The 14414-nt window shown below is 41.1% G+C and overlaps 1 protein-coding gene across 4 annotated transcripts in view; it reads left to right on the top strand.

Moving 5' to 3' along the window:
- The window catches only part of lrp8 (low density lipoprotein receptor-related protein 8, apolipoprotein e receptor), a 140979-nt gene that overhangs the window by 59679 nt on the left and 66886 nt on the right, over positions 1–14414 (top strand). For all 4 annotated transcript variants that reach the window (XM_028403283.1, XM_028403282.1, XM_028403281.1 and 1 more), the window contains exon 3: positions 6398–6520. In XM_028403283.1, coding sequence (XP_028259084.1) covers positions 6398–6520 — 123 coding nt within the window. The remainder of the gene's footprint in view (positions 1–6397; positions 6521–14414) is intronic.

Below are 14414 nucleotides of genomic sequence, written 5' to 3'. Positions count from 1 at the left end.
CTGGACAGGCCTTTAATCTCCTCAAAAGACCAATATTACACTTGTCTACTTTACTTCTTCGCTCTCTCTGTTTCTTGCTCACACACACACACACACACACACACACACACACACACACTGGTTTTCTGTGCGTATCCTCCACTCCCTATCATTTGTGGTTCAACCTCTGCTCACTGATTAACGGCCTCTTTCCCTCCACTGACACTCTCCGTTCTTTAGCTCTTTAACCGATCACAACAATGTGGAGGACAATCCATTTCCTCTCCTCTTTCTCCTCGTACCCTCTCTTTCTCCATTCTCTCCTACTGGCTTTACGTTCTGTCTCATTTTTCTCCCTTCACTCCTTTTACTTGCTTGCACTTTCCTGGTTGCTCTTCAGAGTTGTTTACAGCCAAAGACATACTATACCATTTATTTGTGCTTCTGTTGTGCACTGTTTATCTTGACTGTACAACTTTTCAGGAAAGATGTATTTGCACTGTTTTTTTTTTTTTTTTCTTGGCAGTGCAGGGCTTACAGGTAGAGCTACTGGAAGAAAGAACACCTTCTTTTTTCAGGGTATAAAACACCATTAACAGTATGCTATTTATAGTTTGATGTAATTCTTCTGAATAATGCAGAAAGTAAATATGAGCAGGAAGTTACCTTCACCAAAGGCAGAGTGAAGTTCATTTTCACAATCATCAGTTTACACAGACATCCTTTGTTCATCTTTTCTCTGCTGTGATGAGTGTAGTTTCAAACACTGTGTGGAAATTGGGTCTATTTCTGTCACCCGGTTTGTTTTGTTGGGTTAGCTATTCAAATAGATTTTCCTGTTACATGGTGTTTATCTCAGTGCACTTTGATTACATTTTCTGTAATAGAATATTTGGGCAGAGTGACATGGTTTCCATGGTAATTTTCCCAGTTTTGATCCTTTATAGTATAAACAGATTATAATGTAACTTTCTCAAATTGGTTGGTGGCAACAAATGACTAGGAATTGTCTGTAGCGCAATAACAGTGGCAGATATATACATAATATACAATAAAATGACATATATGTGATTATATCAGTGTCTTATCTGCAATTGAGTGGATCACAGCATCTTAGTAATCCAAACCATCACACATAGATACACAATAAATGACAAGAAGTCACTATGTCGCTATGACTTACAAAACACACAGCAGTGCAAACTAACTGATATTTAGAACCTTTAAACTACATTTCAGCACATTTGTTGAGCATCAAACAGGTATTTAAACACCCCACATACACACATATGGGAGGAGGTAGACCAGCCGACTTCATATTAAACATAAATGTGACACCACAAAGCCTGCAGGTACTTCCTGTTATGTAATAGAAATATTTGCGTATGATAATTTGCTGTATGATTCATTACACATGTAATTCTGGAGAAGCACCCTACACAGACAGCCCGTTGTTCCAGCAGATGTCTGCACTGTCAGTGTGGGAACGCGATCATTATACCCAACAAATACCGTCTGTAGAAATACTCTAGCAGTTAATTTGCCTGAATAAACCCTGTGATTGTCAAACTGAAGAGCAAGCAGAGAAGCCAAAAATGTCCCAACATGGAGTGGGGGAAGTCTTTTGTCATGTAGTCTTCAATCTTATGAACAGCCCTCTTTTACCCGATCAAAAGCTTGTGGACTGAGGAAGCTTGCTTTGTTCACTTGTGCTTGGAAGCAGATTAAAAGATGTCACCGCTTCTGCTTGAAAGATAGTAAATAATCTCGCTGCAGCACCGGCTGTCTGTATCAGGCCATTGTTATTAGAGCAAATCAACATTTCAGGCACTGGAGTCAACAGATCCTAATTAGAGGTGACACAGTGTTCCCCTAGCTATTATTGTGTTTTATTTCCATTTTCCCCTCTCTGTGCGTGTGTGTGTGTGTGTAATGGAGTGGGTAAATTGAATGACTTTAAGGCAGGAGCTGACCTTTACCTGTCCTCGTGTCCAACCACTGCGTCCTGAAATCATGTCGTCAGTAGAATGTGGAAAAGAATCCTAAGTAGAGTCCAGCCATGTGCTTTGTGTGGATGGGATGGAGACAATATGAACACCAGTAGGTCAACCTAGTCACTCATTGATCGTGGGGGTCTTCAGAGTGTGACATTAGTTGAATGTCAGCGCAAGATTAACACTATTGTGTATCGAAAGGGAGGACAGCAGCATTCCTGAACATGTTGTACAGCACTACATGGTCACTCCCGATCAACAATATGTTTGGTATTATTTCAGTAGTTTGGCCTTGAGTGATCATAAAAAGGAGCAATTTAAATGTTATAATTAGTAGTAAGTTGATCAGTTGTGGGGTTATATAAGGTTGGACATGATTGCAAGTTAATCAGTGATCACTGTGGACAGGGTCAGCCTCACATAAAACAAGACCCACCTGAAAATAAATACTTGCTTCAAACCCACCAGCCTCCATAGACAAAACCACTGATTTAAAGGTCGGGTAGGAGATTTCATTCTGATGCACTTTTTGTTAAATTAGTGTAACTTCTCTTTACAATCCGATAGCAACCAATTAGTTCGGTAGTTACGCATTAAAACGAAGAATATGAATCATCTGTGGAAGCTATAAAACACTAAAAACATCAGCCAATCCTCTGGGTGGACCCTGCGCGGAGTATTGGCTGGTTGTCACTCTCTTCCTGCTCTGTGTGCAGAGAGGTACGTGCATGATGGCCGAAGTCACAGACCGCAGCTCGTCTTCAGGTTAATGTGCGTCCATGTGATTGGGAGGCGTGGCTTCGGGGTGAGCTCCGAGAGAGAGGGGCGTGTGTTTACTTTGGAAATCTGGCCGACTCTCACTGAGTTTTCAAAATGTCCTACCCTACCTTTAAGCTTAAATGACACTGGGAGTAGCTGATGTACTGCTGTGTGACATTGTTCTTTTTAAATGTATTAATTCAGATCCAGACTTTAAATGTCAACACCACAAATTCATAAATAACAAAGTCAAGTGATGAAATGAATGAATGAGCAACAACCCCTTTGTGTTTTATAAAGGAAAAAATTTTCTCAATGGAGTCTGGTGGATCTGAAAGAACAATATAAGTGCTAAAAATAAGCTCTAAGTCTAAAACTGACTTCAGCTTTTTAATTTTGTGTACAGCAGCTCAGCTTCTGCTTCTGCAGTTTTTTGGCATGCAGCCACCTACTGTACACTGATTATGGATAAATACGTCACACTTTAAACACACCAAAGCATTCCTTTAAATCCTACATGTGTTCTGTCTTTTTAGGAACATCTAATTTGTATCTTTGAATGTTTAAACAACATCAACCTGCTTCTGGGCAGAACTGAAGTGGAATGATGGATTAGATATGAGAGTTTGATGGAGCAATTTAAAAAGTGCACTGATGACTGGTGAGGTTACTCATAAATATTCATCCGTTTTTCTATCTGGCCGACAGAGGACTAAAATAAAACATTGTGTTTCAGGTGGAGGCTGCGTGTGTTTGTATAATGCATTTGTAGGGTTTTCTTTCTCCTCTCTTTCACTCTCACGCCCTTATAAGGTAGGTTTAGTCTGTTCCATATGGATGACGCTCTTATATGACAGGCCTCGGTGCATCAGAATGTAAATGTAAGCAGCTGGTTGTGTGTGCATCAGCAACTCCTGAAAGGCTTGGGGAAGCAAAGTGTGTCCAGATTTTTACCTGGTGTTTAATTTTACAATACACTTTATTTAATTTATGTCCAACATTTAGAATAGGTCTCATCAAATAAGTCAAATTCACATGATTGCTTTGGCCTTATCCTGTGTTGTTGTTTCATTCCTGGTGAAAAAGTTTTATTCAAATATACATAGAAGTGCTGGATGTCCCCACTGTTGTGTTGTCTGCCTGTACACACTGCCGCTGTTGTATAAATATGCAAGAGTCCCGCCATTTATTCTGAGGTTAATTGAATGCATATTTTATTTGCTTGCAGAAGAAAAGCTATTCAGTCTTTCTGCCCCCAGAAGAAGAAGTGGCCAAGGTGAATTGTATTATTTTCCATTTTGTCCTCAAGATAAGAGGAAAAAGGAGTTAAGAAAGGGGTTGTAGGAAATTGATAGGCTTACTAGCTCCCGCATTTTAATTAATCCTTGCGAGTGAGTGTGTTGTAACGCAGTCTGTCGCCTTTTCATTCCCCATCTTCCATTAAGCCAGCTGCTTTTGGAGGGGATTAAGATGACCCGTGACAGGAGATATGATATGTAGGTGCAGAAAAACATTATTTGTGGATATCTGATATCAGGTGTATTGTTGAGTTTTTACTGCTTGGTGCACATTCTGTGTGTGTGTGTCCCTGTTATCAGGTAGAGATGGAGGGGAAGATGAAAACGGGAGGGTGGACAGGGAGAGATGGGATTTATGCTAACACACTGGTAGGAAGGAAAGGGATTTATGTGGTCCTTTGTGAAAACTGATGCCATTACACGAGTTTCCACCTCGACAACCCCTCTTTCGTTTTCTGTACCCCTATTCTCTCCTCGTTCTATTTACCTTTGTCTCTGCCTCTGACTACTCTGTAATCCCTGCGGACATGCTTTCCATTTATTCTAGGCCTACAGCTTCTTCAATTCTATCTCTCCCATGTCTTTAAAACTCCCCTTTTTCTTCTTTTCTTTCTACTTAGAATCAATACTCTGTCCGGGTGAGTGTGTGGATGTGTGGTAGTGTCTGTCTTTTCTTCAGCCATACATTATCATCCATATAAGTACATGTAGGTTTACATATAGAAAGTATTGACCCCCACCGTTCAGGTGCTGTCAGTTTTCTTAGCATAGACTTTATTATGGCTCCCACATGTGCCATCAGTCATTGCGCTGCCTTTTGACACACACAGACACACATACACACACACACACACACACAACCAACAACAAGCTAATAATGTGTCTCCATACTAACTCTATAGCCAGGATTGCATCCATGTACATTTAATACCCGTTTTCTGCAAAACGTGGCATTTTTAATGTTTATGTCTAGTTGCCAATTATAAAACTAAGACAAAAGTGCTGCTAGGTTTTACAGAATCGACTTGTTCTAGTTACATTAACCTAAGTTAAAAGGCTTTTTTTCAGTGGAGGAACTGATTGATGTGAAACAGCCTTAAACCTCTGTGTTTCCAATGTGGTCTGAGTCCTCCAAGCTTACAAGCTGATATTATAAATCAATATCTCTCTAGATTTCATCTGACACTTCGTCTTCTGTTCCTTTCTGAGGTCTAGTTTCTGTTCTTCAATTATCTGCAGAGGACATTCAGTAGTGGGCCACCCTAAATAGTGCAGCAGTGGAGAAAGCATCTATTGTTACCTCCTGGCTTTGCCACCATATAGAGATGATGTATTGACCATCTACTCTGACTTCAGTAAGCTTCAGTCAGTCAACTATGATTTACTGTAAACCATCATCCAGCCTGAACCAAAGGTTGGTGAGGTATCAGGCTCATGTGACAACAAACAGTGAAAACAGTAACCGTCTACACAGACAGTACAGTACACACACACACAAACACTTTCGCGCCACTTGTCACGCTCTCCCCCCACCTTCACCCCCTATATATTTCATCATGGCGAGGCAAGGCATTGCTAACATGCCAAGCGAGTGCTTTCTCTTGTTCAGTGACTCTCGCTGTCAGAGGGAGGGATTTCTCTGCCTCTCTCTTTGACAGATCCAAGTGCTTCAATTTTTCCCCTGCTTGGAGAAAGTGACTGTAGAACACCTTTGGAGTCTATTAATAGGCCACCAAGCTATGCAGAGCCAGGCTCACATGAAAGTACTTTAGTCACCACAACATACAGTACTATACAGCACACCCTTACATGAAGGCTAATGTCAGTGCATTCCCCATCCACAGTATAGAACAGCTTGAGACCTTACATCTATTCTTCAATGGCTTCCGATGGGCAACGTGAGATGTCACCCGAATTATAGGACATGATTCACAAGTCTGAGGCACCAACAAAGGCAGGCTAATCAAACGCGCCTCACCCCTTCATGTCTTCTGTTACAAGCTGCACTTGAACACACCAGTGAGACTCCAGGTTGTGACCGACTGCATCAGAACATTGCCCGCTGAAGGTTAGATTCAAATTGGGCTGGGAAATTAGTTTGAAGTTAGTGCTCAGGAATTACTCTAGGCTTCAGTTAGTTTTTAATTGCCTAGCCCTCTTAAATCTTTAAGTGGATTATAAAACTTTTACGGCTTTCTTACCACTCACCATACATTTTCTACAGGTCATTTGTCGTGTGTTCTATTTGTTTTAGTCTCTTATCATCACACATCACTATCAGCATGTGTCCCGTGGGGAACAGACATGACTTCCTTTGTTACACATGATAATGTTGAATGTTTCCTCTCTCTCTCTCTCTCTCCACAGCAAAGAAGACATGCGCAACCACAGATTTTGCCTGTAAGAATGGACAGTGTGTACCTGCTAGGTGGCGCTGTGACGGAGAACCAGAGTGTGCAGACGGTTCAGACGAGGCTGATGCCATCTGCAGTAAGTAGCAGCACAGACACACAGGCAAACACACACAACTGCAAAAGCAAACATTCAAACAGAGGAGGCCATGAGGCTCTAAACACATTCACTTGTGTTGTGTGTTAACACCTACACGCATACAGGTATATTTGTGTCTGTATGCTTGTAGATGTTTTTATTTATTAAATGAATGCATGTCATTGTTTTTGTTTATTTATTCATTTGTGTGTACAGAAATCGACCCACACACACACACACACTCACTCACTCACTGGCTTCAGCACAAAGCACTCCCAAGGTCGCTCATTCTCAGTGTGTCACATTGTGCTGCACTCCAGTCGCCGTGCCAACCTTCTCTTTCTTGCACTTTGCCTCTGAAAATTGCTTTCGGTAGCTTTTTTTTGTTTGTTGGCTGCACCATCACACACATACACACAACCTCCATACATGGTATGATGAAGGCCACAGAGGGCGGAAGAGAAGCGAGATGTCTGCTTCTTTCACATTATTTCTGCAGAGCCCACTTGAAAAGGGAGAAGTGATAAGTAGACGTAATTACTGAACCCTGAATTCATTTTCTCCTCATTAAACAGATCATGACACAAGGAAAGATTTTCCTGTAGTTTCATCCTGCGCGGCTTCACAAATTATCTATTAAGCCCAGATAGAACGTACTGCCAGTTCATAGTTAGGCTGTACAGCTGCAATTACAGTGACTGGTGTGACATGTGTTCCATCAACCAGAAGTTATTGTTCTGCCAGAACAAGTTGGCAGAGTTAACATCACACATACAGCGCTGTTTGGATATCTGTGAGGAGAGGTTAAAAAAGAATTAAAGCAAAATTTTGGGACATTACAGGCAAACGTACACTTTTCCCAGACAGGTACCAAACCCTGCACACAATATAGCATATCATAAGATCAAATATATCAAATATATAAAATCAATATTAACATGTAAGAGAGACTGTTTCATCCAGGTGTCAAGTTGCTCAAACAAAGAACATCACTCTCTGTCATTTTCTGCTGATATACAACTGTAATTATGAAAAATGTACCACAGCCTGTAAACAGACCTTTCCTGTTACACTCATGTTTCTAAGGCTGGCAGGTGCTGAGGTCACTCACTGCTACAATTATGAAAAATGGAACACTGCCCACTATGATTAGGTGTGTAATGGATTCACAAGTGTGCTCTGCGAACCGGTCTGATCGGTGTAGGGTACAGCAGGGAGGTTACATACAGTGCACGGTGGCAATGGAGACTCAGATATGCAGCGTGAGGAAGAGACTGCAGAAACTTTTTTTTTTTTCTGTGTAGGTGTCGAGCTGTGTTAAGTTGTATACACCTTTTAAATAGGAGGTTATTAAGTGGCTTCTAGAAGCGACTGGTGGAGGTTAAATTACTTTTGACACAATAGGCTTTGATGAAACTACATAATAGCTGTGCAGGTTATAAACTATTGAACTTCTTTTCATTTAGTTATCAAAGATTTTGGGTTGTTGGTTAAAAAAAATAACTCGAGAGCGATATTGGAGTCTTCAATGGCTTTCAATGCAGAAGTCAAGAATAAGTGACAAATAGCTGTATAAAATGTATACTCTGTGGAAGCAGAGAGGTTTGGATGGCTTCAGGTATTTCATAAGGTTACCCCTATATATCAGAACTACCTTAGTACTACCTGTAACTTTAATTTTTTTAATTAGCGTCCATTGTACTGTGTCACAAAACACAGCCTGGCTGCAAACAGGAAACATTAAGGTAGTCTTTCTATGTGGAAACAACCTGAAATTTATCATTACAAATATTTAACAGTTCTACTTAACTTCCAACATGGCTGCTCTACACTAATTAGTTGTGTCTCTATCTGTTGCTACTGCAAAATACAGAGTTATGAGTAGATAGCAACTCATCTCGCTACTGAAGTTTTTTAGCTTATTGTATCAGAACGCTGTTCTTTCAGCTTCCGAGGTATGTAATTGGAACACAGCACTTCAAGCATTAAGGCGAAGGTAAAGTTACTGAGCTGTAAAAATCTGCCTCGAGGCAGCACAAAGACCTTTTAGCCTGCGCTGTAAGTGTGCATTGTTGTCACATCTGATGAGCTGCTAACACGTAACTGCCCCAGCAACAAAAGATAGTAGCTCCATTGAATGAGGCGTAACTGTACTGGCACATCACACTGATCAGGTTGGCAGGAGTTTGGAAAAATTTCCTCATTCTTTGCACATATCAGCTGCAGTCTATAAGGCACAGGGAGTTAAATTAAAACAGTTATTTCACAGCACTTTTTCTTACATACAGCCCAAGCTTCCTCCAAAGATAAGTCACAGAACAAGTTTTTTTTCCCCACTTGTGTCTTATCACAAAACTTTCCATGTGGCTGCCACCACAGGCAGCTCCTATTTGAAATTTTTATTAAGATGGTTTTCAAAGAGGTGATCAAACGGGCCTTTGAAGATTCTCAAAGTTATAACTCTGATTGGGATAGGCCAGGGACACGAGCATGTGCCCATAAAAATGGTCAGAGCGTGCATATAAAGCACAGAGTCAATGCTTATATTTAGTATTTATCACAAGGTGACCCTGTAAGTCATTTCATCAGATTAGTGGACTTGTGGTTAAGTCTCATTGTATCTAATCAAGGCTAACTTTCGTAGCAGCATTGATCCTTGCAGCTCAGTGTGTGCATGCAGCAGAACGTGCATGTGTGCTCCCTGTCTGGTCGACATCATACAAAGGGTTTAGTGATTACATTCAAGACAAACTTTTACAAATTGTCCGTTGTGTTCACATGTATTTGTGCTGTCCTCCATATCTATCCAGTGCTATGTCCCCAAAGCATCTGAGTGTCTCTCTGCCATCATGTATCTGCTGTACGTCCTCCACTTTGTGATGTGAGTTCAGTTTAAGTAAAGCCTTTGATAGCATTGATTGGCTTGGGAGGCAATCGATGGGCTTGATCCCTGAGACTTCTGGTCGACTGCTGATTATCTATGGACCTGCAATGACGCCTCTGAAACTACACACACACACACACGGGCCTCTGTGTAGCTGACTATAATTACACATCTGAAAATGAATCTGGGCCTGAGGGGATTCTGGAGAAAATGCTCAATCAGACAAGTGGCAGTTGATGCATGAAAGAGTGGGTCTGCACATGATTGCCATACACCGATCTTAAAGGTAGACATCCTCACTTTAAGGGGACGTGTTATGCAAAACCTGTCCTTAAAACCAACAAAATATCAAAGACCACCCCTCACTATTTTCTCCATCACTACTAAGTAACAATGTCCCAGCTGTCAGTAGACGATGGGCTGGGTACAGCAGTACGTACTGGAGAGCCTGTGTCTATAATCTATTTACTAGACATCAAAGCTCTGATCCTCTGAGGTGTGGACTTCAAATCATCAGCAACATCCCTGCAGTTTGACAATCACTGCTGATTAAGAGTGGCTGTGCACACTCTTAATTATTATTCAAACTCCCTCTTTACATCTGTGTTGTGCACTCCTTTGGCTCTGTTGCATTCCAGGGAGGAAACATAGGCATTCTCACCATCCTAGAGTCCCTTTAGACCTAAGCTCTTGAACATAAGACACTCGAGACATATTTGACCAACGTTTGCAATTATGTCTTTTCTTTCCCCTATCAGTCCAGATGCTCCTTGAAAACTTAGAGCAAGAACTCCTTTGAGAGTGCTTGAGCCTAACATTGTGTGGTGGAGGATATTTTATATTCATATCATAAAAGTCTTGTATCATCGGTACAAGTAATCTAATCTAAAAGTCTGCTCAGGCACTTGCTATCAGGCATGCTGATAAAAGCTGCGTTGAAAAGCCACTAAACACATTGTTAAACAGAACAGGAGGAAATCAGACGAATGACAATTTTGATACTGTCTGAGTCAAGTTATCCTTCATGGAAGAGTAGCACACTGCGATGCTGAGGAAACAGTCGTGCTGTTTCTTCTATCATAACGATGAAACTGCTATGTTTTAATTTACTGAAAAGAAAATAAGACGGTTTAGAAACACAGACTGTATAACCATGGACCATGGTCTGTGATGTCACTCATAGGTTTCTGAAGAGAAGTTTTGAGTCCATGTAGGAGGCTGCCGTAGTCTGCCTTATGCCCGGTTTACTATGTGCGATTTTGGGCTGTCGCAGACGAAAGACAGCCATCGTAGGAGAATCGTGGAGATATCTTTGGTCGCGGCTCTAAATCGGTGGTCTTACCTCACACTGTGAGACAGGTTCCACGACGGCCTTCAACCTGTCACCCCGCATCCACATCTTGCTCCTCCACGCATTGTTGACGTACGACGTAACCTGTGATCGCCTGCGATTCAGTAAATGGTCATCGTACATTCTGCAAGCATCAAACTTGACGTCGTACCAAAGTTTATTAGATTCACGTCGTGTAGTGTGTCATGCAATGGTCTTATAAGATCGCTAAAAATCACAGAGTGTAGAAAGGCCATAAGTTCTTGGACATTTAAACAAGGAGGTTTGTAGGGATTGACTCATTTTTGGAGCCCCCAGAGGCCATAAGGGGAACTGCAGGTTTTGACATTTGGACATCAGCTGTAAAGGTGATGCCACTTCCCTTGAATGCAGCTTCTTTGCACTGAAAGATTCTTGTAACGATATAAAAATATAAAACAGTCTGATTTGATTAAATATAGTGGCTCAAAGATAAGAGATATTATGTGCATTGCTTTAGATATCATCTCATTTTAGCTCTTTTTTTTTAACCAACTTATCCAACATCCCCGCACTTTAAAACGCCCATGACTTCAAGTGCTCTCATTTCAGTCCGTGTGATGAAACCCATTCATCTAAAGACACGAACTGTCAAAGCAAAGCCACTCATCGCAGCATGACTTCTCTCCCACTTTTAGTCTCCATGATTTATAGATCTCATATCCAGTCACTGCTGACTTTTTCAACTTCATTTTCATATGGTAATTATAGCAGAAGACTTTAGCAAAGACATTGGACAGAAAGGCAGCTGGAGGACAGCTGCTACTTTCCTTTGAACTACTTGGTTTAACAGGTGTTACAGCATCTTTATGACTGGATACTCCTGCTCCTGCTGTACACAACATAATCAATTGCCATCCAATGTTTAGTATTGCCCAGTGTCTGTAAAGCCATCTGTGCTTTGTTGACAGCTAAAATTGAAACTTGAACTCCCTCCCTCTGCATCTCTGTCCCTGCTGTCATCAGTTCCACCTGCTTCTGTGAACTGAAGTAGTCCGAGTGTGCTGAGACAATAGGCAGGTCAGCATATTATAGCATGGAGCCAGAAGGTTGTGCTAGTTAATTATTTTGGAATATGAACGGGAAGGATCCAGTGAGTTGCAGTTGTAGGACGGCTTCAATTTCATGCTTGAGGCAGCGGCAGCAGTAATTTCCCAGGTGGCCTCGCTCTCCTTCTCTGTCTCTCTCTCTCTCTACCTGTGTCCGTCTTCTTTGCTCCGTCAGCCTGCCTGGGAGAAAGTCAGTGACCCTGTCGTGAAAAGACACACTAATAATACATACACATTTAAGAGATGTATAAAAAAATCAGTAGCTGTTTTATAGTTATGAAGGCTTGACGTATGAAGGAGTGTTCTGAGGTAACTCGCGTACTTCAGAGACGTCTAATTTCTCTGTCCGTGTTCTTTTCATGGAAAGCCTTTGCCGGCCTGAGCTGACTTATACACACACAAATGCACAAAATCACACACCAGCCAACGTTAGACTGATCAAAGGACACATAACGGTTCCAGTGGTCAGCAGTTGACTTGACTTCAGAATCAGCTTTGAGACTTTACAGTCCTGGATCAAGGTGACAGAACACCAGATTTAAAGGCTGTGCACCAATTCTGTGGTTACATTAAATATTACAGTGATCCTGCTTATATATTTTTTTTCCTTTTTATCATTCTTTATGTGATGAATTCAGGTTTGAATTAAATCCTGCACTCAAAAGAGTCTCATACATGGCACATACACTCTGTATAGTATATACACCATATACAACATGTGGAGCGTCACTGTGCTGCTGCTGGTCTCTTTGTGGGAAATGTACAGAGAGAGAAATATTCCCCCACTTCTTAAAGAACTTTTCTCAAAGCCACCCAATGGTGACTGGTTGTCCGCATACTTTTGTCCCTATTATGTACACAGTATGCATGTCTGTACACACTAACTTGGTACATAACAGAGAAAAGACTTTGCTTGTAAAGCAAAATAAAGGTCATCTCGTGTTTTTCTTTCTGCTCATTCAGGCCTGCATTGATCAGCTTAACCTGCTGTATGTCACGGTCTCATTAACCACACGCGTCTTTCACTTGATTTATATCAGTAATAAGTTTAAGCGTATTGATCTTTTAAGCAAAATCTAATCACAACACATGAAACCTACACAACAGGAATTACCCCTGACATTAAAAACCACATTCTGCAGTAATAATGCTTTGGAAGGTAAAACTAAGAAACAGCTCAGAGCCTATGAGTGATCATTGTAGATCCATATATCATCATAATATCCATATATGTATAAAATAATATATAATATTATTAGGAAATGCTGAGATTATTTATATCTTTATATTCAAATCCACATTTTCTGCTGTTCCTGCTCCAGCGTTGTTGTGCTGTGAAGTTGAAACAGCTGTTTACGGTAAATTTGCTTCCTTGTTTACACTGTACATGGCGATCAAACTGAGAAAACCGCATACACAGCATGCACCACCGTGTGATTTCATTTGTCAATTCCATTCTTCCGTTCAATTAGTGACCCCTTGCTCTTGGCTGGTTACAATTGATTGGTGGTCAATATGTTTTTGCTCACAGAGAGTGTCCTGTGGAGCTGGAGCAGCCTGATGGGATTGCTATTGTTTTTGGTAATGGTTGTAAAGAACCATGAATAATAGGAGCCACTTGTTTGTTAAAGCATATTATTATTTTAACTGAGCCCAGCTTACATTGCAATTATTGTGTTAGGCAGCTTCACGTTGCCAGGAGTTGTCTAATAATAGTAAAAAAAAAAAACTTCACAGCTACACTCTATATATGCGCTCCTGGGTGCCTCTTTTAATCTTTCTACCCTTGCCTTTGTGCCCTGACCCAGAGTTTGAATTAAGTGCCACAGAGGAAATAAGTTTAGTCCCTCTGCATCCCAAAATAGTGGCTCCACTCTCTCCCCTCTCCTCTCTCTTTTTTCCCCTCTTCACCGCCCTTTCCTGGAATCTGACATTAGTTGAGATGTGGTACAGGCCAGTGGCGATATTTTTAATGCCCAATGTGTCGTCTACTAAACAACCATTTAGAGGGCCCTGTTGGAAGAAAATGGCAATTTCCTATGAGAGCGCTGGTGTCTCGCTGCATTTCTCCCCCTCCCCCTTTGGCACTGCCAGGTCTAGACTGTTTTAATGGTTCCACATTTAACAAGCCTATACTCTCTCTCTCTCTCTCTCCCCCTCACACAGTCTTGAGTGAGAGAAGAAAACGAGAAGCAGAGGGAATCATCTCCCGTTTATTCTTCACATATATCAGACGTGACAAATCTCAGAGCATCACCTGACTTATTGACTTTTTAACTTCTGCATAAAAATACTATAAATTTGAAAAGAAGTGGGAGTGAGATGCATGGAAGAGTGCCTTTTTTCAATAGCATTGCATTACGTGCTTCTGCTTTGTGCATTTGAACTGGACAAAGCTTTCATGCTACGCTGCCACTCAGTGCTACATGCCTCCAAACAGACAGTTCAGAAAATAATTAACTAAAAGAAGTTTGTTGCACTGCAGTGTCAGTGTCAGGCCGTGTCTAGCGGCTTTTCAGAACTTAACCTATGACTTTTGACTAGATGTTCCTTGATGCATGGCTTTTATTTCTCTCTTCTTCTTTTTCTCTC

The sequence above is a fragment of the Parambassis ranga genome, chromosome 4, assembly GCF_900634625.1.
Source record: "Parambassis ranga chromosome 4, fParRan2.1, whole genome shotgun sequence".
Classification (NCBI taxonomy): Eukaryota; Metazoa; Chordata; class Actinopteri; family Ambassidae; genus Parambassis; species Parambassis ranga.
The sequence above is the reverse complement of the archived record's forward strand: the minus strand, read 5'-3'. Positions and strand labels throughout refer to the sequence as shown.